Source organism: Meriones unguiculatus, chromosome 2 (assembly GCF_030254825.1).
Source record: "Meriones unguiculatus strain TT.TT164.6M chromosome 2, Bangor_MerUng_6.1, whole genome shotgun sequence".
In the NCBI taxonomy this organism is placed as follows: Eukaryota; Metazoa; Chordata; class Mammalia; order Rodentia; family Muridae; genus Meriones; species Meriones unguiculatus.
Genome location: NC_083350.1, coordinates 52,845,507 through 52,871,014, shown reverse-complemented (window position 1 = coordinate 52,871,014; position 25,508 = coordinate 52,845,507). Strand labels below are relative to the sequence as shown.

Sequence of the window (25,508 nt, the reverse complement as noted above, 5' to 3'; positions counted from 1 at the left end):
AGAGCTGTAGAGACCTTGTCTCAAAAACAAAAGAGAAACAGTCATGATACAGGATGCCCATAATCCTAGCACGTTAAGAGGTGGAGGCAGGAGGATCAGAAATTCAAAGCAACATGGAACCTGTCGTCTTCCATAACCCCCACACAAAAAAGTGAGAGAAAAAATACCCATGTAAAAGGCTACAATTGCCTATGGTTTAGAAAACTGATTTCTCAAAAGACTGAATATAGTTACTATATGAGCTATCAATTCTTTTTCTACATAAATAATCTACAAAAATAAAAGGAATAGGTACAAACAAGCCCCTGTGCCTGAATGTTTATAATGGCAGTATTCATGAAAGCCAACAGTGAAAACTGAAGGCAAAGGCATCAACACATAAATAATGCAGCTTACTCAATACCAGAGTTTTCAGTGATAAAGTGGTTAAATAGTATAGACATATGCTACCATCCAGACAATCTTGAAAAAGAACAGACTGTAGGATCAGTATGAAATGCATAAGCCAACCTACTTATACAAAGTAGATTAGTAGTGGACTGGAGCTGGGAAGCAGAAGGGAGGAGAGTAGCTGCTAATGGGCTCTGATGGGTTGTTTTTAGTGGAGAACACTCCATGTTCAATCTTACCTCTGTATGAAACTTGTTGTCACACAAATACAATGATGTATTAATTGGTTTGAAAGGTTCAAAGTCAATGTTGACTTTCTTTTCCTTTCCTTCTTCTGTTACAATTGTTCCACAGTAAACAACCAGACCATTTGGAGGTACTGCAAAGAACACAAACAATTTTGCCACTTTAATTTTCCCCACAGTCACAATTTAAATAAGTCAGAAAACCCTTAAGACTCACTGGCAAAATTTTCACTTCTGAGAGTTTCAGTAGGATTCATTCCTTAAGTATAGTAAAGAGTCCTTAGTGCTCAATGGACTGAAAATAAAGCTGCAGGACAGTGACCACAGCTGGCTGGAGACCATGTGAAGCCATGGCAGAAGAAGGTGGACAGAGGAGACAGGGAAGTGATTACCTTTGTTATAGAGTTTGAGTCTCTGCTGCACAGATGTGATGGCGCCCAGGACTGAAAGGCGGTTTACTCGGGACTTAATGTTAGATGCAGTTCCAAACTCGTCTGCTAACATTTTTGCCACTCGTGAAATCTGGTCTTTGGGAGGAATGATCAGCGATATCATGCTCGTGCCATTGCTGGAGGGAGAGACACACACGTTTAAATTCATGTTTACCACCAGTGAAATAAGCTCTGGTGAGACATTCCAGAAAGCGTAAAAACACACCATCTGAACAGTACCAGAAGTTCTACATCAGTGTACTGTCCAAAGAACGCCTAACAAGAGCCAACAGAGTTCAGAAAACAGCAGCCTCTCTGTGCTTCAATATTGAGATTAGCATGTAATGAGCACTCAAAGGGACAGCCAGGAAATACCGCATTCTCAAGGATGAAGAGAGAAGGTTGCTTCGATGAACCAACAAGCTAGAATTTGACAATGAATGAAGCCTGCCAATAGTAAAGGCTTCGAATCTGGTGTGGCTCTTCAGTGGGAGATGCTATGCCAGGACAATTGCAACATAATCCAAATATTTCAGTTGATATTACTCCTTAGTCCTTAAATTCTAGGCTTGCCACAAAAATCCTGAAATTCTAATTCAGTATACCCAATGCTTAATAGAAGAGTAATGCAATTCACAAGTATCCCAGTTATGAAACAATCTGTGTCTCAAGAATATATTTTTGGGGCTGGAGAGATGGCTTAGGGGTTAAGAGCACTGGCTGCTCTTCCAAAGGTCCTGAGTTCAATTCCCAGCAACCATATGGTGACTCACAACCATCTATAATGAAATCTGGTGCCCTCTTCTGGCGTGCAGGTGTATATGCAGGCACAACACTGCATACATAATAAATTAAAAAAAAAAGAGCACACTTTTTGCTTGTTTTTGAGATAGGGTCTTTTCATGTAGTTCTGGAGCTATGTAGAATACAGAGATACCTTTGTTTTGTACAAACAAAATTTTAGAACAGTAATACACCAAAAACCTGATTAACTTTAAGTATCCAAAGAAATTCAAGTATCTAGAACCAAAAGCTAGAGCTATGGCTCAAGCAGGTAAGAGCACTGTCTGCTCTTCCAGAGATACTGAGTTCAAGTCCTAAAAACCCCATGGTGGCTCACAACCATCTATACTGGAATCTGAAACCCTCTTCTGGCATGCAGGTGTACATGAGATAGAGGACTCTTAAGAAACACCTGGTTTCAATATTTCTAGTTCTGTTTTTGCCTAGCAAGCATGAGGTCACAGGTTCAAACTCTAACATTAAGGAGTAGGGCAGGGCATGTGTCAGCAGCAATATAAACTAGTTTTGTGAGTTGAAGAGTTCTGAAGGCTGGTTTACAATGTGAACACAGGTCTTTAATGACCCATACACAGAAAGCTCATTAAGATGAAAGTAAAGGCACTTGCCCAACGCTGTAATCTTAGCAACAGGGAGGTAGAAATAGGAGCAGTCCCAGTGCTAAAAGGTTCAAACGGAGTGATAAAGGAAAACACCAGATATCCGCCTTTGGTTTCCACACATGTGCATACACAAAAAACACACAAACAACAGGAACATGCATGTGTGTACCACATACAAAAACAACATATAATATAGGAGAAAATGTCTGAAAACCATGTGGTAAGATTTCTGTAGATAATGTAGAACATATAAACAGCCCCAGTACTCAACAACAAAAAGCCAACCCGGGCTGGCAGTGATGGTGAATGCCTTTAATTCCAGCACTCTGGGAGGCAAAAGCAGGGGAATCTGAGTCTACAGAGTGAGTCTATAACCTGGTCTACAGAGCGGATCCCAGGTTAGCCAGGGTTACACAAAGAAACCCTCTCTCAACCCCCCCCCCCCAAAATCCAACCAAACAAAAACCAAAAAGTCAACCCAGTAGTACAATGGTGGCGCATGCCTTTATCCCAGCACTCATGAGGCAGAAGCAGGTGGATCTCGGAGTTTGAGGCCAGCCTGGCCGATGTAGTGAGTTTCACAACAACCAAGGCCACACAGAGAAACCCTGCCTTCAAAAACCCAACCAAAGCAAACAAAAGGAGACCAATGCAAAACAAAAAGCCTTTAAAAAGCCAACCCAAATTAAAACCCAGCACAGACCAGGGACACAGTGTATGTGCAAGCAGATGATTTGAGTAGAAGGCCATCTGGTCTACACAGTGAGTCCCTGTTTCAACGAAAGGAGTAATTATACAAATAACACCAACAAAAGCAAGCAAAGGACACAGGTCAGTCGCAGAGTTTTTGACAAGCAAGTACAAGGTCCTAGGTTCAATTGAGAATACAAAAATCAAACAATAAAATTGGGCAAAAGACTTGAATAGACAACTTTGCAAAGGGTTGGTACTTGGGCCTGCTGTGGGTTCTGAATCTGGGTATCTAAAGCTGTGTGTTGTCATTTGTTGTGACAAAAAATGTTTTGTCACACATCACACAAGAGGCTGGAGAGATGACTCAGTGGTAAAGAATACTTGTTCTTGTAGAGGATCCAGACTGGTTCACCTCTCAGCACTCACAGGGCAACTCACAACTGTCTGTGACTCCAGCTCAAGAGGGATCTAATACCTTTTTCTGGCTTCACTGGGTACCACAAGCAGACGATGGGCTTACATACTCATCAAAGCTAAATACTGATAAAGAAGATTCAGTGCTGGCCTCTGGTTTCTAAACACACAACTGAGCACAGTCCCCCTCTCCCACCCCATTTTAAAACAGAGAAGATAAAGGACGTAGAAAAACAAAAGCTCAATACTGTCATAGGTGTAAAGTGGGATGATCCTGGCTGGTAGCATCATGGGTCAGGGGTAAAGGTGCAAAGTCTGATGACCTGAGTTTGATTCTTGGATTCAAATGGTACAGGAGAGAGCCAACCCCCTCAGGTGGTCCACATGTACGCTGTGGCTCATGTGTGCCTACACCCATAATGAACTAGAATGACCCTAACTATGAAAATGGAAGTGGTTGGAAGCATGCACACACTTCTTCTCTGTACTTGGCTGCACACAAGACTACCTGCCCCAATTCCTGCCTCACTTTCCCACAATGATGGACCAGGCTGTGTCCATCCAATGAACTTTTGCTCCTTAAGCTGCTTTCTGTAAGGGTGTGTTACCATAGCAACAGACAACCAGCACAGAACTCTGAAAAATCAATGAATTTTATCTTTTAAAGGAGGGTATTTTTAATGGTATGTAAATAACATTTTTATTAAAAAAAAAAAATCAGGAATGGTGATGCTGCACACCTTAATCCCAGCACTCAGAAGACAGGCCTACATGGAGAAATCTTGTCTCAAAAAACAAAAACAAAAAAATCAGTTAAGAGTTAAGACAGTTGATACTTGAACCCTGGGTTCAATCTCCAGCATTCCTATAATATGAAGACTGGAAAGTGGAGGCAGGAGTATCAGAAGTTCAAGGTCATCCTTGGTGCATGTGCTCTTGCAAACAACCCTAATGTTAACAACTCACAGTGAAGATGAATAGACCATCCTCCCGCCCCCTCCCACCCTGCAGAGATCAGCCCTTTTAAAGCTACAAAGCAAATAATTATTCTCATGAATAGGAATGAAGAAATGACAATGAAGATACTTCAGGAACATGTGAGCCTCTGCTACTGAGCCTGTCACGTTTCTCCTTCCACTGTTACATGGCTTCAGAAATCCAACGCAGGCTGCTACGCTTTTGAGCAAATGCCTTTACCTTGCTGGCCTCCGAGAGGTAAGGTTAACTTAAAAAGAAAAAAAAATTTTTTTAACTGTAAGCCTGTCTGCATGACTGCATGCCTGGTGCCTCAGAGGCCAGAAGAGGGCACTGAATACCCTGGAACCTAGGTTCTCCACAAAAGAAATCAGTGCTCTCAACTGCTGAGCCATCTCTCTGGCCCCCAGACATGTCAGTTTAAATACAAACTATTTTCTGTGTCTTTTTTTTTTTTCTGCTGAAAAATTCTCAAGGAGGCATATACCTTCAGGGTAGGGGTGCTCAGCATCTTTAGGGACCACAGGAATTCTTTTAAAGGGTCCAGTTCTAAGCAAATACCAATTTACAGAGCAGTTTGCTGCAAGATGGGATTGACAAAAAGGTAATGTTACAAAGAATGAGAAGGAGCTCTGAGAACAGCAGGATAATGGCACAGGATCAGAAAAGTTAAAGCCAAATAAAGGGAACGTTGGGACAAACTGAGTGAACCGAAAATGCCCCAAAGACAGATAATGACAGTAATGACCTTGAGATAAGCTATTTACTTCCCACAAAGATAGGTTAAGATGATAAACATTCATTAAGCAATTTTGTTGTAAGAACAGTTGAGCAACCTTACATTCACATGCACTTAATATTCCAGAGAAGATAAAGCAGTGAACACATTCAGTGACAGGATGTGACCTTAAGTAAGGCAGGGCGTGCTGGCACACTCCTTGATCCCAGCACATGAGAGGCAAAAGATTTCGAGTTCAAGGCTAGCCAAAACTACACAGACTGTTCCTGTCTCAGAAAAAGCCAACAAACAGGTCAAAATATAGCTTGCAAGAAAGTTTTTTGGTTGGTAAATTTTTACCAAGTTGCTAAATCTGAAACATACTACCTGAAAGGTTAAGGCTGGACTTAAAAGAGATGGCTCTACGGGTGAGAGTGCTTGCATGAGGACATGAGTTCAGAGCCCAGAACTTACATAAAAACATGTGCTCCTACCATGGGGCAGTGGAATACAGACAGGGCTACTGGGCCTTGCTGGCTACCAGCCTAGCTCCAGGTTTAGTGAGGCACCCAAAGAGGCTTGTGTCCATGTCCCTTCCATACCAAACTTTAGGAACAAAACCACCCCTTACTAGTACCCACATAGAACCCTCCCTACTCTGTAGTGGCAAACTAAATGTCTAAACTCACTTTTGTAAGACACGTGACTACAAAGAGTTGAAGTCCAGATATTAAAAATATAGCTTAGGGGGAATGATGGCACATGCCTCTATCCCACTATTCCAAAGGCTGAGGAAGGAATAGTACAGGCTGTTAAAGTTGCCTGTTACTTGTATTTTAGCTTTAAACACTAGCAGAGTAAAGGCCCCTGCCAGGAAAGTTTCTGAGCAGATACACTCTTTTAGTCCACAGGCAGCCAAAGTTGTTAGACCAGTTTGTGGAAACACAAGAATAAACTCCAAGGAAGTTGAATATTTCATGTTCATGTGCAGCAAATACCTATTAAGAGGAGAATGAGAAACAGGCTGGAGAGATGGCTCAGTGGTTAAGAGCACGTCTGCTCTTCCTGAGGTCCTCAGTTCAATTCCCAGCACCCACATGGTGGCTCACAACCTTCTATAATGTGATCTGGTGCTTTCTTCTGACATGCAGATGTACATGCAGACAGAACATTCATATACATAAATATAAAGAAATCTTTACGTACTTGCTTAGCATGTGCAAGGCCCTGAGTGACATCACCACACACTAGGAAAAAAGAAAATGCTCTCACTTGAGAGACAATGAATATACAGCACTTGGAAGGGTGGTACAAAAAGAGTTTAAACCAGCCTGGGCTACGTAGCACGACTGTGTCTCAAAAACAAACTAAATAAAAAGAAATGCAGGGAAAGGAGCCAGTAGTGTAAGGGCTGAGGAGACAGCCAGCCAGGAAAGAGCTTGGTCTCTACAAGCATGGTCTGAATCTCGTCTGCAGCTCTCAATACATGCCTGAAACCCCACAAGTGAGGAGGCAGACACAGGGAGAGCCCTCAGATATAAACACGTATCCTACAAACAGGAGGACCTGAGTTTTGAATCCCCAAAACCCATGTAAAAAGGAACACTCCTTCGGCGAGATGGAAAGCAGAGACCGCAGAGTTTCCATAAGCTGGCTAGCCACCTAAAAAGGAAGCCAAAGTAACTGTCTCCAACAAAGTGGAACCATCACACTTGATGTCCCCTGACCTACACACGCACACATGTACCACACACACAGAGGAAGAGGACAAAGAAGATAAAAATAAGTCATATTCAGCATGCTGGGGTTAGCAGTACATGCCCTTGGTCCCAGATTTTAGGAGGCAGAGTCAGGAGGAGAGACACTAGTTTGCGGCCAGCCTAATCTACATTTAAAGTTCCAGACCAACGAGGACCAAAGTTAACACATTGTCTCAACACAAGTGCCAGCGAGGGGCCAGAGAGATGGCTCAGCAGGTAATGATACTTCAACTGTTGGAAACCACAGGACAGAAGAATAGAACAGACTGCACCGACCCCCACCCTTCACCACAAAAAGAATGTAATTTTTAAAAAGGGCCAGTGAATCATTCTATATAGCAATGAATGACTCATACACAGGTCTTAAAAACTTAGACATAAAAAAACCTGATACAACACAGAACAATGACTAACACATTGCCCTCCTCATGCTCAACAGGATACTTTCCATTATCAAAGAATTTTCTTCAATGATTAAACCAGAGGATTAGCTTATGGAAAACACAGGGAAGAAAAGCTTGTAAATAGAGTAAATACACAGAGCAAACACAACTAGGCCAAATTAAAGCAGCAAACAAAACCCAGGAAAGAAAGATTTAGATAGCCAGTAGCTTTCCCTTTCCTCACTCAAGAACTGTTGACAAGAAAGTCTCTCTACCTAAGTCAACAGAATAGGCTAAGATAAGAACAGCAATTCCTCAAGAAGGAGTCAGTCCTGAGTACCGTGGACAAAGTGTTTATGTGATTACCCAGGAGAGCTCGAACAAGAAAACTGAGGGCAACTAGTGAAACCTGGGCTGCACCGGACACAAGTTTGGTCAACTTTAGGCAGACATAATACATAAGCATCTTTGACCAGTGAAAGTCTTACTAATGCTTGGTTTACAAAGCAAGTTCTAGATGTCATTTCAAAAACATCAATCACTGTGTCTACCTTGCCTTGTATTGCTCTGGAGCAGGAACCATCTGTTGGTCAGCTGAAGGCAAAGCATCTCCACAGTGCAAGCCTAAATTAAAGAACAGAAATCCAAAGAGCCCACAGGCTGCATTCACCCTGGGCTGTCCCCAACACATGTTGGAAACTTACCCTTATCTACATACAAAATTTGAGGACAGTCTGGGTTATATGACGCCATCTCAGAAACAAAACTCTTTCAGCCTGCCCACAGGCAGCAGTGCTTCTCTGAAGAAACCCAGGGACAGGTGCAATGAGACTCCACAAAGCTGTTTTCTGATATCCACATATACAGGGGCACATGCATGCGCACAGCTGCGCAAGGGCACACAAGAGACACACACTCATTATATATAAACAAAAAAAGCAGCAAAGACGTGTGTGTATGGTCTTTCTGCAATATGAAAATCGGTGTTCCCTCCCTGGAGGGTGTGGCAGTCACACTCTTCCTGAGACACTGGCCAGCGTCTTCTGCCACACAGAAAGTTACCCTACTCATACAACCACCATTTAACCCACCTCTGACCAGACAGAACACCCACACCTCCTCAACTGTTTTGTCAAGACAGGTCACCACTACTAATAGAACTGTTTTCAGGACTCGATTAGAACAGTCTAGACACTGCTTCCTAAAGTCCCAAGTTGAGGCTGGATATAGCCTTTCTAAGACTCTCAGCTCAATGTCCATCGGCTGGGTGCTCCCAGAAGCGAATGACCCAAGTTATCATCCTCTCTTCTAAGATCATATCTACTCCGGGATCAACCTAGACCCCAGATCGTTTTGGGAAAGACGCTAACATAACAGCATTATAGGGAGTACTACCTGAGAAATCAGTCAATTCCTCTCCAATTTCTACTTCATTTTCATAACTGTCCTTATCTGACTTAATTAAGATATGACTAAGAAAGACCATAGGAGTTCAACTTTTCCTTTTCTTATATGTGTAAAACTAAACAACTTTTAAAATGGGCTGGAAAGAGCTCTGCAGTTAAAGTATTTGTCATGCAAGTGTGAGAAATTGAGTTCAAGTTCCTAGAAGATGGATGTAGGAGTTATCTTGTAATTCCACTGCTCCTACGGCAAGATGGGAGGCAAGAGAATGGTGGATCCAGAAAGCTTGTGGGCAGCAAACTGTAAGATGTCCTCTATCAAACAAGGTGGAAAGCAAGGACCAATACCTAAAGTTGTCTTCTGACCTGGAGTGAGTGGGACGGCATGTGCAGACCTTCCCCTTCCAACAACAAAAAACTAAGGCAACCTTATGACATGGGTTAAGCCCAGGTTAGAACCATGCACACCAGATTAGGTTCTAGTCTAGCTATGCCATCCTGACAGCTCCCTCGCCACAGAAACAGGACAGGACTTTAAGCACCACGGAAGCATTACTGAACTTAGCTATGTCCAGACAAAGGCAGAGTTGTCTCCGATAGATGAAAACAGTTTTTCTAGGGTGGTGGCACAACAGATTCAATACCATCTTAACATCAAGCAGCCATACCATATAAAGCAGAAATGGCTTTGTAGCATAGGTTCCATCAGGATACAAGTCACTTAAAGGGGCCTGGTATCTTCCCATAGGGGAGAAATCATTTCAGCACACATTGTTTGTCAAATACTTGACGAACCAATAGTCTCTGACAACAAAAACAAGGTCTTCTGGATACACTATGGTAATTATATTTATTTATTTGTGTGTGAGCACATGTGTGGATGTCTGAGATGGAGTCATCTTTCAGCTCACATATTTGTTATTGTAGGTTTGATATGTAACCAAGAGTGCCACAGTGCACACGTGGAAGTCGGTTCTCTCTTTTCACTTTAACATTAGTTTTGGAGATCCAACTCAGGTTTGTACAGGAAGCACTTTTACATGCTAAGCCATTTCACAGGGCCTCAATACTTATGCTTTGTTGGATTTTCAGGACAGGGTCTATATAGCTCTGGCTGCCCTGGAACTCTGCTTTGACAGTGCTGGGATTAAAGGTGAGTGCTACCACATCCGATGCCTATAGACTTTCTTGTAAGAAGACATCAGATATTTATTCAAAGCGGCTATGGAAAATATCAATTAGGGGCGCTGGAGAGATGGCTCAGAGGTTAAGAGCGCTGGCTGCTCTTCCAGAGGTCCTGAGTTCAATTCCCAGCAACTACATGGTGGCTCGTAACCATCTGTAATGAGATCTGGTGTCCTCTTCTGGCCTGCAGGCACACATGCAGACAGAATACTGTATACATAATAAATAAATCTTAAAAAAAAAAAAGGTATCAATTAAACATTTTCTATTCCATCTGTAACTCTAACTCCTTTGAGTGAGATCCAGTCTCAATAAAGTCACACCTTAGAGAGAAACAGACATGTCATCTTAAAATAATTAACTGTCTCTCAGCTTTCATATCACTAAAGAAGGACTAATGGGGCTGGAGAGATGGATCAGTGGTCAAGAGCATGAGCTTCTGTACCAGAGGAAACAGGTTCAAATCCCAGCCTCACATGGCAGCTTATAACTGTCTCTAGCTCCAATTTCAGGTGATCTGACACTCTTACACAGACATACATGCAGGCAACACACCAGTGCACATGAAATAAAAATAAAATAAAAAAAAGGAGTAGGACTAAGAAACCTTATCTTGAAAAACAAAACAGGGCTGGAGAGATGGCTTAGTAAGGTTAAGAGCACTGGACCTGGGTTCAATTCCCAGCACCCACATGGCAGCTCACAACTGTCTAATAACTCTACTGCCAGGAGAGCCAACACACCCTATATAGACATACATGCAGGGAAAACACCAATTCAAATAAAAATTAAACAAAATGCTCAAACTAGGTTATTATTTTTAATAAAAATAAATCCCACACTTTTTTTCGTTTTATTTTGATGACCCTCACTTTAATGTCACCATCTATGAGGCAGGTCAAGAGGTAGACAGAAATTGGTTAGGATACAAAATCATAAGAAATTTGGTGACTGTTCAAAGGGACTAGAAAGTTAGCCAGAAGGCTGGAAATGTAACTTAGTCGGCAGCATGCCTGACCAGCCAGCCAGGCCCTGGGTTTGATCGCTAGTAGCACATAAACAGCGTATGGCAGCAAAATGATAAGCTGTTTAGGGCCAACTTTGAGATACCTAAGACCTTGTCTACAAAAAGAGAAGGGAGGGAGGAATGAAAGATGACTTGAGGTAAAGGCATTTGCTGTCAAGCCTAACGACCAACGAGCAATCTCTGAAGCCCACCTGGTGGAAGAAAGACCTGATTTATACAAGTGGTCCTGTAACATCCCTGCCCCTATGCTGGATATAGAATACTTCAAATACACCAGCATTTCCCATTTTGTAAATACCATCTCAGCATTTCATTACAGAAAGCACGACTATTCAATCCCCTAAAACAAAAACACACGGGGGAATAGCCATCCTTACTAGAAGAACATCCCAACAGTACCTACTGGAATATTCCACCAGGAAGGAACAGAAGCTGGAAATTTTTTCTAGTTTTTTCAAAACAATATAATACAAGGAGATAACATCACAATCAGTATTAGGATCTCACTATCAATGCTCTAGCCAGAGAGCTATAAACAAACAAACAAACAAACAAACAAACAAACAGAAAAACCCTTTTGGGGACAGTGTGGAAGAATTTTGAAATAAAGCAAAAGCCACAACTCCATTAACTGTCTTTGCTATTGCCGTCACCATCAACGTTCAGGAACAAACAGGGCTGGAGTAAGAACACTGGCTGCTTTTCCAGGACCGTGGGCCAGTGCTCACCACCGTCAAGGTGATTCACAGTTGTCTAACCCCTGCATCTGGTCTCTGTAAGCATGCATGTGTGTACAGACGTAGCACCCACACACTGAAAATTAAAAGAGCAAATGTGTTGGCTGGGCATGCTGGCACAGGCCTTTAATCCCAGCACTCAGGAGGCAGAGGCAAACTCTCAATTTGAGGCCACCCTGGTCTACATAGCGAGCTCCTGAACTGCCAGGTGTGTATAACAGGACGCTAGATTTAAAATGACTACAGTATCTCTAAATTTGGCTGGTATTAGACAACTACAAAGTCTCTGAACTTCAATTTCATCCATGGAATAACATTAAAAGCTTTGTTTCATTAACAGATTCGTTATAGAGTTATAAAGGTATGCTAGTTAGTTACTTTTCTCTGGAAAAGTAGTCTTGATAACTCCAATTCTTGGAAACTCAACACCTTTTGACGTCTGAGAGATTCTAAACACACGTGCCACACATCTGTATATACATACATGAAATAAACTTTTCTAAAATCAGCACCAGGACATAACGTTGTAGTCTGTGCTTGGTATTAACTGTATCTGGCTTCATGTCCAAGCACAGCCACAAGAAATGCACTTCACTTATTGTAGTCAATGATCTTAACTTCTGCATCACCAGTCCACTCCTAATTCTTAAATTCTATTGTGCCAACTTTACTAAGTAAGTATATATACAAATGCTCTGCTACTGTTTCAATATTCTAAAGTCAGCATCCACAATTAACTAACATTAAGCTTGCACTCAATTTGAGGCTATTTTGCTTTTAATCAAGAATGAATTTAGGGGGCTGGAGAAATGGCTCGGCGATTAAGATCAAGTACTACTCTTCCAGAAGACCTGAGTTTAATTCCCAATAATCAAGTTAGGCAGCTCACAACACCCTGTAGCTCCGAGGTCATCTGCCTTCTTGTCTCTTTGGACACCTACGCAAACATACACACTCAACTGAAATAAATTAGTAAATCTAAACAACAAAAACCGAAGAATTTTGGGACTCAAGAATGTAGCTCAGTGGAAATGCACTTGCCTAGCATTCCAGGTCATGAGTTCAATTTCCAATACTACAAAAACATTTCAACTACTTTAATCCCCAGGACAAAATAAGAATGAACCACACCAGCTATGAGGCACACTGAGAGCAGAGACAGGCGAACCAGCTTCAGAGCTCTTGTCTCAAAGCAATGCAACATCACAAAGACAACTGTAAAACGGCAGCCACAGCTTCATACCAAAGATTCTCCATCAGCCATACCATACAACACTGAAACAGGGGCCCACTTTTCTGTAGTGCCTTGCACATTCTAAGCAAACAAGTCATTTTTTTTTTTTTTTTAAAGGGAGGGCTCTTAGCTGTTAAGCCATATCTAGAGTCTAGCCCCTCAAAATAACTTTTTCTGGAGACAGGATTTCTCTGTGTAGCCTTAGCTATCCTGGCTTCCAACTCTGAGATCTGTGAGTTGGAAGGATTGTGCCACCACTACCTGCAGTAACTTTTTTTTTTGCTAAGATATTTTTTGTACCTTGTAGTTACATAATTCTTCTTTTTGGATAGTCTGCAATACCTCATTCAAGACTATAAATTGGGCTTGGGTTACTAATGCCTTAAGTGACAGAACTTGGGAGGCTAAGGCATAAGGATTCCTATGAGCTCTGGGCTAGCCTGGGCTACAGAATGAGACCCAGTTTCATAAAAAACAAAAATATTTTAATCATTGCCTACATTAAGCTCTCAAACTACTATGTTAGACTGTACTTAATATGGGGCCGAAAATGGTCTGTTATCATTCCAGGGGTGGCCAGCAGACCATGTTCTCATTTTTAAAAAGAAACTTTTAGGTTTTAGGCGGCACACACCTTTAATCCCAGCGCTTGGGAGGCAGAGGCAAGCTGATCTTGGAGTGTAAGGCCAGTGTAAGGCCAGCCTGGTCCACAGAGTGAGTTCTGGGACAGTTAAGGCTACAGAGAGAAAACCTAATTCAAAACAACATCAAAAACCTAGTGGGTTGGGGGGAAACTGTAACATCAAAAAAAGCATTAAAGGATCAATGTTACAATGTTAGACACCTATAATCCTGGTCTTGGGATACTAAGACTAAAGGACTATGGAAAGTTCAAGAGTAGTCTGGACAACAAAGCATTAGCCTGTCTCAAAACACCAACTATAGGCCAACAGCCCCAGGTTATTTGCATGACATTAATTAATAAATTGCCAGGAACCCAAGTCCACTGAACCTAATAGGAAGGGTTGCAACAAGAATAAAGATAGCAACCAAGGGTCCAAAGTCTGTCAAATGGCAACTGATAAAGCCTGTTATTAGCAGCAGATTTACCAAGCTCTTGGTACCGGAGTGGAAAGTCACACATAATTTTCTAACCTGATAGAAATGAGCTTCAAACCTTCCAACCCCCTTACTCCCTCTTAAGATAGCAGGCTGCTAAAGAATGGAAAGACACCTACAGAACGTATCCTAGGAGAAGATTCTATTCTAAGATTCCTGGAGAATAGGCTGGACTCAGATATCACTACTGGAAATGATCAACTGGACAGACCTGGTAATAGACAGGCAAAATTTCCCTTTCCACTCTTCAAGCAGAATCTAAGACCATGAAAACCCTGCTATGAAGCTAATAACTTTAGTCTTCTCACAAGCAGGTATTAACTGGCATACAAGTACACATTCAGCCCCTAAGTTCAAAGAAAGAGTCCTCCTGTAAAAGGACCCAACTGCTCTATGTGTTGTGGTAGGGAGAGGACTGGACAAACCTTACTACGTGTACCAAAAATGTATTCTTACACTGCACTCTTGCTTACTGAGAAGTGTGTCTAGAGTCTGACTTCCCTGGAAGGATCTCCTACCACAATGTGATGTCTGTCAAGAACTGAAACTTAAAAAAAAAAATTGAAACTCAACTCAAAGTGTGATTGTTCACCAGATCCAGAACACAGGACAACTTGTCCAGAATACTATAGCTGTTCGGATTAGTTCTGAATTAAGACACATGCAAGGGTATCTGAGGAAGACCACCACACCCTATTATGCTCTCATCAAGCCCTTTCCTCTCTGTCCGCTTTTTTCTGTGCAGGTGTATGTGGAGGCCAGAAGCTAACAATGGTTTTTCTCAATTGCTCTCCATCATTTTTCTTTTTTTCCTAAATCTGGAGCTCAATCAGCAAGACTGGCTGGCTAGTAAGGCCCACAGACTGTTTCTACAACCCCAGTTCTAAGATTACAGGGTCATTCTAGCATACCCAGCTTCTATGTGGGTTCCAGGGACCCTAAGCTTACAAGTACTTTACTAATAACTAAGCTATTTCACTAGCCCCCAAACATTTTTTTTTCCTTTAGTGCTCAGAATTGAACTTTGGGCCTTTGTGTATGCCAGGCATATGCTCTACCATTAAACTGTATTCTGAACCCCAGTCTCCCTTTTCTCACCATGCTGATCTGTTGGTGGCACCTCTTAATATAATGTTCCCTTGGGTTATTTCTAATTTTTTGGTAGGACTAGGTAGAGATTGAACCGAGAACCTTGAACATACTAGGCAAATATTCTACCATGGAGTCACATTACAAAATTGCTTTTTACATTTTAAGACAGGATATCATTTAGTTACCCAGGAAGACTTGGAACATGCAACTTCCTACCTGAGCTTCACCGGTAGCTAAAATCAGTTTTGTGCCATTAGACTTAGTACCTGTAAGATATTTCTAAAGGTTCAGTGTTTGTGTAGGTAACAGGAAAGCACTAACATTTGCAGCCAGGAATAATGGCAGATGCTTATAATCCCAGTACTCCAAAAGCTGAGAAAGAATAGCCAGTTGGAGATAAACTTAGGCTACATAGTAAAACTCACTCTATTAGAAACACAGTGCTAGACATTTTATTTTAACCCTCATTATGCCACACATCATCACTAACAATAAGATTTCTACACATAGTTAAGTGTACAGCCATCAAGTAGCCTCAGATGTCAAAACAGACCACTGCGGTTTGTTTTATAGTTATCTCTTCCTCCAATCATAAATATTCTAATTCTTGACTCTTATGTTTTTTTTAAATGAGATGGGGGCATGATATGTAAGACAAAGGGATGAATAAAAGCCCTTTATTTTCAGGGCTTGAATCATTAGGTTTAGGTAGTTATATGAAAGCCTATGAGGACAGCTGCCAAGTCAGAGACAATCCAAGCGTATACAAATGAGATCCTTTCTTATCCGCCAAGACTCTAAGGGCTGAGGTTTGTGGCTTAGTAACAGGGTGACTGCCTAGAATAGATAGTCCTTGGGTTCAATCCTTAGAAGCAAAACCAGTATCTTTAAAAATGGACTGAAATGTTCGCTCAGCTTGTTTGCAACCCTGAGTTCAATCTCCAGTACCCTTCCTCTCAATACATATTTTCAAATGCTGATTATGAAAAATAGGGAGGGAAGGAGGGAAAGATGGAAAGGAATGGGGAGAAAAAAGAATGACTGACTGTAAGGTATTACTTTTCTTTTTGGAAGGAAGTGCTGAAAATCATCTACACTAGCACTGAAACTATAACTCTGGCCTAAGGTACCACTTGTCACAAGCATCCCTTCAAGAACATGGAAAGCATGCTTTCCTACTGTTTTCTGAGAAGTCTACACCATTTTCTGGGTGTGTCTTACTTTCTTCTGAGTAACAAGTTCTCTTAATCTTCATGCTTAAACCTTATTAAAGTATCTTTAAAATCCAAATTTAGCTTCATTTTAAAAAGAATGTTGAGAAATAAAGTAAAAACAAAACTTCCTAAAATTCACTACTTTGACAATACTCCCTTTTAGCCAGGTGTGGTGACATATATCTGTAATCCCAGCACTCAAGAGACAGAGGCAGGATTGCTGTGAGTTTTAGGTCAGTCTGGGTCTACCAAAATGAGTTCAGGACATCCAAGCCTACCTACACAGAGAAAACCTGTCTTACAAAAAACAACAACAAAAAACACAGGAGAAAATGTTCTCCCATTCCCCCCCCCAGGAGGGGAGGAGGAAAATGTATATATAACAGTCTTCTGTATTCAACTGACCTTGATTTGAACTAGGGATGGTTACTTTTTCAGCAGCTGGAATGATGAGCTGGTCATGGTGACTCAATGCCTGTAATCACCAGCTTGGGAGACAGAAGCAGGAAGATCAAGAGCTCAAGCCCAGCCTAGAACATAGAAGACCTTATCTCAAGAAACAAAAACAGGGCTGGAGAGATAGTTCAGCAAATAAGAGCACTGGCTGCCTTTCAGAGGATCTGGGTTCAATTCCCAGCACACACATGGCAGCTCACAACTGTCTCTAACTCCATTTCCAGCGGATTTGGCACTCTGACACAGACATACATGCAGGGAAAACACCAATGTATATAAAATAAAATAAATTAAACTAAAAAGAAAAACAAAAAGATTAGAACATTCATCTGCTGTAAGTTCCTTATTTGAAACCAACTGTGGCTCAACTCATAGAGCCCTAGATCCAGTTTTGGCTATGAACATGTTTATCCACATAAGCCAACTTTGGGGGAATAGTCCAATAGTAACCAAAACCACAGATAATATCATGCATTAAGGGAGGCTTATATATAGGAAAACAACTGGCTAGTTACCCTTCTAGTACATATAACTTTAATACCCAGCCTCACTTAAAGGAAAACAAAAACAGGCATGCCCTAACCAGCTTAAAAACCAGATGGAACAAAACAGGGTTACCAAGTTCTCCCTTCAGCACTCAGGCCTTTGCAGATGCTGTTCCATAAACAACACAGCCTGCTGAGATCAGAGTAAGTTTTAAGAATAGTTCTGCAGCCTGGTGGTAGTGCTCACCTTTAATTCCAGAGCTCAGGAGGCAGAGGCAGGGGGAAGGCCAGTGTAACCTAGAGAGTGAGTTCTGGGACAGCCAAGGCCACAGAGAGAAACTCTATCTCAAAAGCAACACACACACTAGTCTTGAAGATTTTGGAAAACACAAAATATAGCACACTGGTTCACAAATTAGAATTTGCACGTATTTGGATTACTACGCACAGTTACACCTGTGGAAACCAAATTTTAGAATAACCTATCATAAGTCAAATAGGCTGCTGCAGTATGTTTTATAATCTTCTTGTCCTACATTTTTATACCATGACATTCAAGTCAGGAGGTTATCTAAACTCTCAGCCTCAGTCGCTTTTGTCTATCAAATGCTGACATTTATTGCTGTGATTATTAAATGTCATGTGTTAATTATTAATGTATTAATTATTCCAAAGCGTCTATGACTAAACGCTCAATGAATTATTTTGTGGTTACCGCATCCTGTCAACAATTTTAATTATTGAGTCCATTTTGTAGGTAGTTCTTTTTAGCTACACTACTATACCAAAAGATTGGCTGAGTAAACTTCAAAATTACTTATGCTGGCAAACTTTAAGAAGTGGTGTTTAGGCTGGGTGTGGTGACACCCAGCACATATGAGCAGAGACATGCAGATCTCCACCTTGGGATATATGTTGAATTCCAGGCCAGCCAAGACTACACAGTGAGAATCTGATACAACCACAACAACAACAACAAACTAGCCACAGAACTTGACCCAAAGTCATCCCTTGACTTCCACACATAACCATGCATACACACAAAGAAGAAGGCTAACGGGGCAGAGGGAGGTGGGCCCACATCCTAACCCTGCCCACAAGTTCCTTCCATTCAGAGACAATTCCAAGACCTATCCCTACCTTCTGTCTGTGCTAGCTGCACCTGACTACAAACCTTAGCTTATTGAAGTCCAACTGGTACAAACCCAATGCTGGCACACATGGATCCATTTGCTATTCAGTTTGTCTTTACAGTTCATCACAATTATTCTAAGAATATTTCAGTACTAGCCAGGCAGAGTAGATCTGGCCTGTAATCCTAGCACCTGGGGGATAGAAGCAGATCAGGAGGTCCAGCCAGCTTCAGGCAGCCACATAATGAGCTAGAGGCCAGCTGGCTTTAAAAGATTTTTTAAAACATTAATTTTTTTTGGCATAAAACATTATAAAAATCTAAAGTCTAACACAGTTCAGCAATGAAAAGTAAATCTTGTCATTTCCCAAGATAAACTGATTTATACCAAGAAAGTTATGAGCCACATACAATAAACTTTTGATTCTCTGACTAACACAAGAAATGGACAGGATCTTAACATCTTCATGGGCTCAAGGTGCAACCAAATCCTGGATAAATGAAGCAAAGTAGGCCAAAATTATCAACTACATTGTTTAGAGTCCTTAGCGAAGAGCCCCTAGCTATTTTAGACAGCATAATCCTGTCTAAAATACTGTTTAGCATGTTTCAAACTTTACTGAACTTTTCTAAACTGGAAAAGTTTCCAACGGCTTTTAAGAGAGCCTAAAAATGTGTAAGTAGTTAGGAACTATGGCTAAAAACAAATCTGAGAATGAGTTTGTTTGTCAACCAGGAGAAAGAAATGGAGCTTATGAAGCAGTGTTATGTTCAATGTCACTGCACTCAAACAAGCAAATCAGTAAGGAATTCATACTGGAATTGTTTCAGAGATTGTACTGTATCCAAACTCTAATGTTCAGCCTGCCTAAACGAAAGCACTGAGACAACCCACAGGTTCAATTCCGACTTGAAACAGTGTAACAGCAGCAATCCATGAATGTTAACGCGACAGAAAGCTTCACTAGCACAACAGAAGATAGCCTATTAAAACAAAAATAAGTTTCTAATTTCTTGGCATCATAATGAACCATGACCTCTATTAACAGTACTTTCACATTGGAATTTTTTTTCACTCTACCACATGGTACAAGTTCCTATGAGGAAGTCTTTATATTCTATTAAATTTAAAAAAAAAAAACAAGTAATACTTATAATAAAAGCATCTAACTTCAAGTCAAGATTTTACAATAGAGCAAAGGAGTGAACAAACACCAAATAGGTCTAGCCCCAAACAGAAACTAGTGTTCCTCACCTACTAACAATGAAACACCACAGCAAAACCATACTGCCTCAAAACCACAGGCTGAAGTAGAATCAAGCCGACTCCATTTCAAAAGTCAACGAGCTCAGCGCTAAGGTGGTCACTGTCACTGTCAATCTATCCATCAGTGTGCTGAAACCTACTTTCCACATGGCAGTGGAAGAAGGCCAATGTTGTAAAAATGCTCTGGAAAACAGGAATATACAATGTTCCACTTTTAGGTTGGGGATACTCCAAGTGGTAAAAAGTTTCTGTAACTCAACTGGGAAAGTAACAAAACATAATACATGGAACAGACAGGAATTCCTCTGGCACACTCTCACACAAAACAAACATATGGCTACTTTCAACCTAGCTAATTCACCCAGGAACCGACACACCTACAAACTCTTATAAAAACTTACAGGAAACTGAACGCTCACTTTAAGTCAGTTTTGAATTTCCACAACGCATTGTTAGTCCACCAGGCAACTCTAAAGTGATATTCCCAAGAAGTTCCACAGAAAAGCCAACAGGGACTCTACTACCTGGGTTTCTCTTGACTGTGCACATAACACAAAACCACCACCACCCCGTCCCGCACACGCTGGCATTTTCGGCTTATAGGCGGGTCTTGGAACAGCTAAAACCAGGAAACTCCCGGCTAATTAGAAAACTTGGGGTAAGTCATCTTGGGAGAAGTCTAAGACCCGGAGAAATAAAGGGGAGCCAAGAAGATCTCTCCTGGCCAACTCTCTTCTACACCCCATCAAAACTTCACCCACACGGTAACTCGGGAGTCCAAGTGGGGGAGGCCATTTTAATGAGGCCTGGCTGAGGAACGTGAGGCGAGAGGAAGAGAGGAAACCAGGGTAGGGCGTTCGGAAAGGAACGCCAAGTACTTTCCCCCAACAGCACCCAAGTCGGGTGGCAGCACCAGGAGCCCTGAGAGCGAGGAGCTGGCTTTCATGGCCTGAGAGGCGCCCAAAACTAGCGGTGGCTTCATCCGGGGAGGGGGGTCGAGTGATCCGAGCCGTGGGAGCCAGGCTCCTTACCCCCAAGAGGGGGAAGGCCGTCTTCCCTGGCCAGCCGCGCCGACCCTCGCCCTCCAGTCAGAGGCTACTACCCAGAGGTCCAGAAGGCGGGAGTTGGCTAGTGCCGGGTTCTCCTCATCCGGCCATGCGGCGCGGGGGCGGCCATCCTGAGGGGTCCGGGATCCAAGAGGGCACGGGGGGGCCGGACGCGGCGCTCACCCGCGGGCCGCCTCCAGGCTCTTAATGAGCTTCTTGATCTTCCAGATCTCCACGTTCCTATCGGCAGCACTGGGGTCGTCCGCCATCTTCTCGCCTCCTCCTCCCTAGAGCGGCCCGGCGGGGCCCGGAGACACCAAGACCACAGAGTTAGCGCCGCCGCCGGGGCAGAGCGGCCCCCTTCTTCGCCACCCCCGAGCTGCCCTCCTCTCCCCGCCCCGCCGGCCCGCCGCGCAGGGCGCCGGCCTTCCCTACGCCCACTCTACCTAAGGGCCCAGTCCTGGGCGGTAGCGGCTGCTCCTCCCCGGCGGCGGCTCCGCGGCGGCGGCGGCTCTGACGTAGGACACCGGCTCCCTCTCTCCAGGCAGCTGCATGTGTTGCAATCCGCTCACATGGGGCCTCTGATCTCACTTCCTCCGCCAGGGGCGGAGTGGAAGGCGGCAGGCGGAAGGGAGGGGGCCGGCGCGACGAGGAGAGGCCGTGCGCGCGCCGCGACTTCCCATTGGCTCCCCGCGTCCCTGCCTGCAAGCCACGATGTGATTGGCTGCCTCCGCGGCCGCGCTGCCTTGTGAGGTATGGGCCGGCGAGCGGCAGGGACCGCCTTCCTTCCGGCCCGGCGCCCCTGGAGGAGGAAGCGGGCGGAATTCGGTGGCTCTCGCGAGCTACCTCTCGGCTTCCGCGGGCTGGAGCGGGGGTGGCTCTTAAAGGGCGAGGCGGAGAGCGGTCGTCGTCCCTGGCTCTTCCCCCTCGGCCTGAGGCTCCGCGACGCGGGGTCTGGCTCCTCGGGCACGTACGTACGTGCCGTGTTTGAGAAGCTTGGAGGAAACATCTCGACGCGGTTCTGCTTTCTCTCCGCCCGAGCGCTGTTTCCTGCGTGCATCACGGCTCCGCGAGCAAAAGTCCAGAATCCAGGCCGCCGGGTAGAGGGCAGGAACTTCGCCGAGGCTGGAGCCGATCGGCTGTGCGGGGGTGGAGGAGGGTTTCACTATGTGGCTTCACTTTGGACTCGGACTTTGGGGGGGTTGAAGGATGCTGGGGTTGCCTGAGATTGGAGACCCAAGGTATCTGAGAGCATGCGTGTTTTGTTCTTAACTGTTGAGGGTGGAGGTGGGGAGAATGTGGAAAGCGTTAGAACTTTTTACTTTATGAGTTAGGCTTTCCAGTTGTCTGTCTCCCTTTGCTTCCTTTGGGTGCCTTCAAAGGTTTGACCTCGGAGCAAGTGCTAGATTTTTCTGGGAATAAAAGTGAACCGAGTAAATAGCGTAACTCTAATGGAGCTAGTTGAGTTTATAATCGTAATTTTTTATAGTTTCGTTTGTTTGAGACAGGGTCTTGAGGTCGGACTCAAATTCCGTGCAGTAATCATGGCTCAGCCTTTCGAACGATGGGATTACAGATGTTAACCCAGCTGATTTTTTTTTTATATTTTGTATAAAATAATTGTACGAATATTTAAATACTAAGGTGCTTAGAGGGTGTGTGACAACTCTAATTCTGGGTGGGCGCGGTGGCGCACACCTGTAATCCCAGCACTTGGGGAGGCAGAAACAGGCGGATCTCTTGAGTTCCAGGCCAGCCTGATCTACAAAGCGAGCCCACGACAGCCAAGGCTACACAGAGAAATCCTTTTTCGAGAAAAAAAAACAAACAAAAATAATAAATTTCAAAACTAATTTTGAAATGAGGTATGGAGAATGAGTAAATTTCTCAGAGGGGGCCTGACATATTTGAGGAGCTACAAAAAAAAGACGGTGTGCAGCAACAGCAGTGGAAATTCATTGAGGGATTTTTAAAAAGCCAAACGAAGCATTTGAAAGGCGGTGGATTCATCTGCAGTATCAGGAAGAACAAGAAGAGACACAAGTCCAGGGCTCAGGACCCTCCTAGACTTTATTCCATGTGTCAAAAGGTGTTGTTCTGTATCTTTTGTAATATCCTTGGAATGGACAGTGTTTCCTTGAATTTGGTGATCCACTCTAGCAAGTTATCAAATCCAGTGAGAAGTTCCAGTTTGACTTAGGCGCAGGTGTCAACCTGAAACTGTTAATGGGCATCCAAAGTTGGGGTAAGCCTAGAGACTGCTCTTCACTTGTAGGATCTAGTGCTAACTTCAGCTAGTGCCTAGTATGGAGGGGGGGGGCCTTAGGCATTTGGCCACAGAAGTTGAATGTGAACAATTCATTATTAAGTATGTTAGTAAAGCAAATGCCTCTTTCCTGGGTCTTGAGGGTGCTAGGAAACACTGTGCCTGCCACCTACTCTGCGCTGTATCCCCAACCCTTTCCTAGCTGTCTTAAGTTATGTGGTGTATTTCTGCCCTATCCAGAGTCCCATAGGAGATTTTTTTGCTTTGAACTGAGTGTATGTTTCAGTGGTAGAACACTTGCCTGCCATGAGCCAAACTCTGGATTTGAACTTTATCATTAGGGGTGAAAAAGGCTGGTGTGTTGGTGTGTGACTGTACTAGTCATCCTGTAGTTAACCAACAGCTGCTCTGGGACAGAGATGGTCAGCTGAGTTCAGGAACTTGAATCAAGCACAGGGAACACAGACTACCATCTAGGAAAAAAAAATGTACTTGGGTGGCTAGGGGAGGGTGGGATAATGGTAATACCTAATCTCTATTGTTAAAAGAATGATGCAGGAGGATCATGAGTTTAAGGTCTCCCCAAGCTAGAGTAAATTTACAGTTTTGTGGAGTGGTGGTGGTAAAGACAGTTTCTCGGTTTAGGATTACAGGTGCAGTCTACCGTGCCTGGCTAAATAATTTTAGGCGGGGAGGGGGCTAATGAATGGTTCAGCAGTTCAGAGTATTTGCATGGGCTGCTCTTCCAGAAGACTGGGTTTGATCCTAGTAGCCAATGTCGGCTGTAATTCCAGATCCAGGGGCACTAGGCAAACCAATGCACATAAAAGATAAACAAGAGAAAGGCTGCGGCCCTCGTTGAGTGCTAGAGTATGTACTATGTGCAGGGCCATTCCTCAACACCAGAAAAATCTAGTTTTACATTCAGTACAATGTAAAACTAAAGTCCACTTTGCAAGGACTTGTTTTTTGCCTTACAAACCACTACCATTGTTTCTAATCCCTACCTTTTGAACCATGCATCAAGAACTTCAGACTAAGTTGAGCACTCATGTGGTCCTGGTCTGATCAAAGAAATTGCTTATTGTTAAGACAGGATCTAACCACAGTGCAACTGGTTCCAAACTGAGGGAATCCCTCAGCCTCTCAGATGTTGGAATTACAGGTGTGAGTCTCATGTTTGATGCAAGTTTTAATATGGTTTATATATGGAAGTGTATCAATGTAAAAAAGTGTATCATGTAAAATGCATGCTGAAATACCTGGGTTTAAGCATTGAGTGAAATGTGCAAGGTAACAAAACGTTCCTTGAATCTGGTAGCCAGATCATGATAGGATGACACCTGACTGCTGTGGGAAAGGGCTGGGGTAGTTTATCAGTGGTGGAAGACTAAACTTGGACTAATCCAGCAAGATGGCTCAGTGGGTTAAGGTTCTTGCTACCAAGACTGATGACTTGAGTTCCATTCCTGGAAATCCACACTGTGCAGATAATCAACTCCTATAAGGTATGCTATGGTATGTATGTACCCACAGACATACATACACACAAAGAAATGTAAAAATGTTATGTAGGAAAAATTCAGGGCAATCCAAGTGGTAGCTTAAAGTACATTATTCTATGTGTACTTTTGATTTTTTATTAAAAGGTTTGACCAACCACAAGTTTTAGTGGATTTACTTTTAAGACCAAGCCTAGATGGAGGTCTAACCAAGTAGTAAAGATCAGAAAGGGAAATCTTTACATAAGTTTGCTTTCCAATATGGGCATTCAAAGCATTCAGAACCTAAGGGGCTCACAAGCAGAACATGGAACTTGAAATTGTTTCCTTTACCTTTGAACTTTGGAGTGAAATTTTGGTTGTCTTGCCTGAAACAGTGAATTGTGAGGTTTCTGTTTCCACATGAACTAATACCTTACACAGTAAGTAGCTGTGTCCTGATATTTTTCTATCTTGGAAACCCTAGTATCCTAATCCCTGTCTCAGAATGTCTTTGAAACCTGTGGGCTTGGTGATAAACTTTAATCAGCAGCACAAAGAGCTCTTCTAGGGGCTCACATGCACACAGCCATAGACAAACAATAAAGTGGTCTCTCTCTGAAGGATGGAGTTGGGATAACTACACCAAGGATGAAAATAAGCAAAAACTATGGGCTATCACTGAAATCTGTCAATAGGATTTATTACTATTTAAAAAAGAAAAAACTTATGTATGTACTGTTCTGCCTGCATATTAAAAGAGGGCACCAGATTTCACTATAGATGGTTGTGAGCCTCCATGTGGTTGTTTGGGAATAGAACTCAGGACTTCTGGAAGAGCAACTAGTGCCCTTGCTCTCTGAGCCATCTCTCCAGCCCCCCACTATGTTCAATTTTCTTTAAACCAACTCTGCTTACTAATTTGCTCAAGCTAATAAACATGGCACTTTTC

The 25,508-nt window shown here is 42.9% G+C and overlaps 1 protein-coding gene across 2 annotated transcripts in view; it reads right to left on the bottom strand.

Moving 5' to 3' along the window:
• The window catches only part of Etf1 (eukaryotic translation termination factor 1), a 31,287-nt gene extending 9,861 nt beyond the window's left edge, over positions 1–21,426 (bottom strand). Inside the window, exons 1-4 of one of the 2 annotated variants that reach the window (XM_021653360.2) lie at positions 21,256–21,426; positions 20,993–21,096; positions 1,028–1,203; positions 630–769 (exon numbers count right to left, since the gene is read on the bottom strand). In XM_021653360.2, the coding sequence (XP_021509035.1) occupies positions 630–769; positions 1,028–1,203; positions 20,993–21,078 (402 nt within the window). In that variant the 5' untranslated portion in view covers positions 21,079–21,096; positions 21,256–21,426. Of the gene's footprint in view, positions 1–629; positions 770–1,027; positions 1,204–20,865; positions 20,886–20,992; positions 21,097–21,255 lie in introns of those variants that run through there. The other variant, XM_060377459.1, reaches the window with a different exon arrangement.
• Between the last annotated feature and the right edge of the window lie 4,082 nt (positions 21,427–25,508).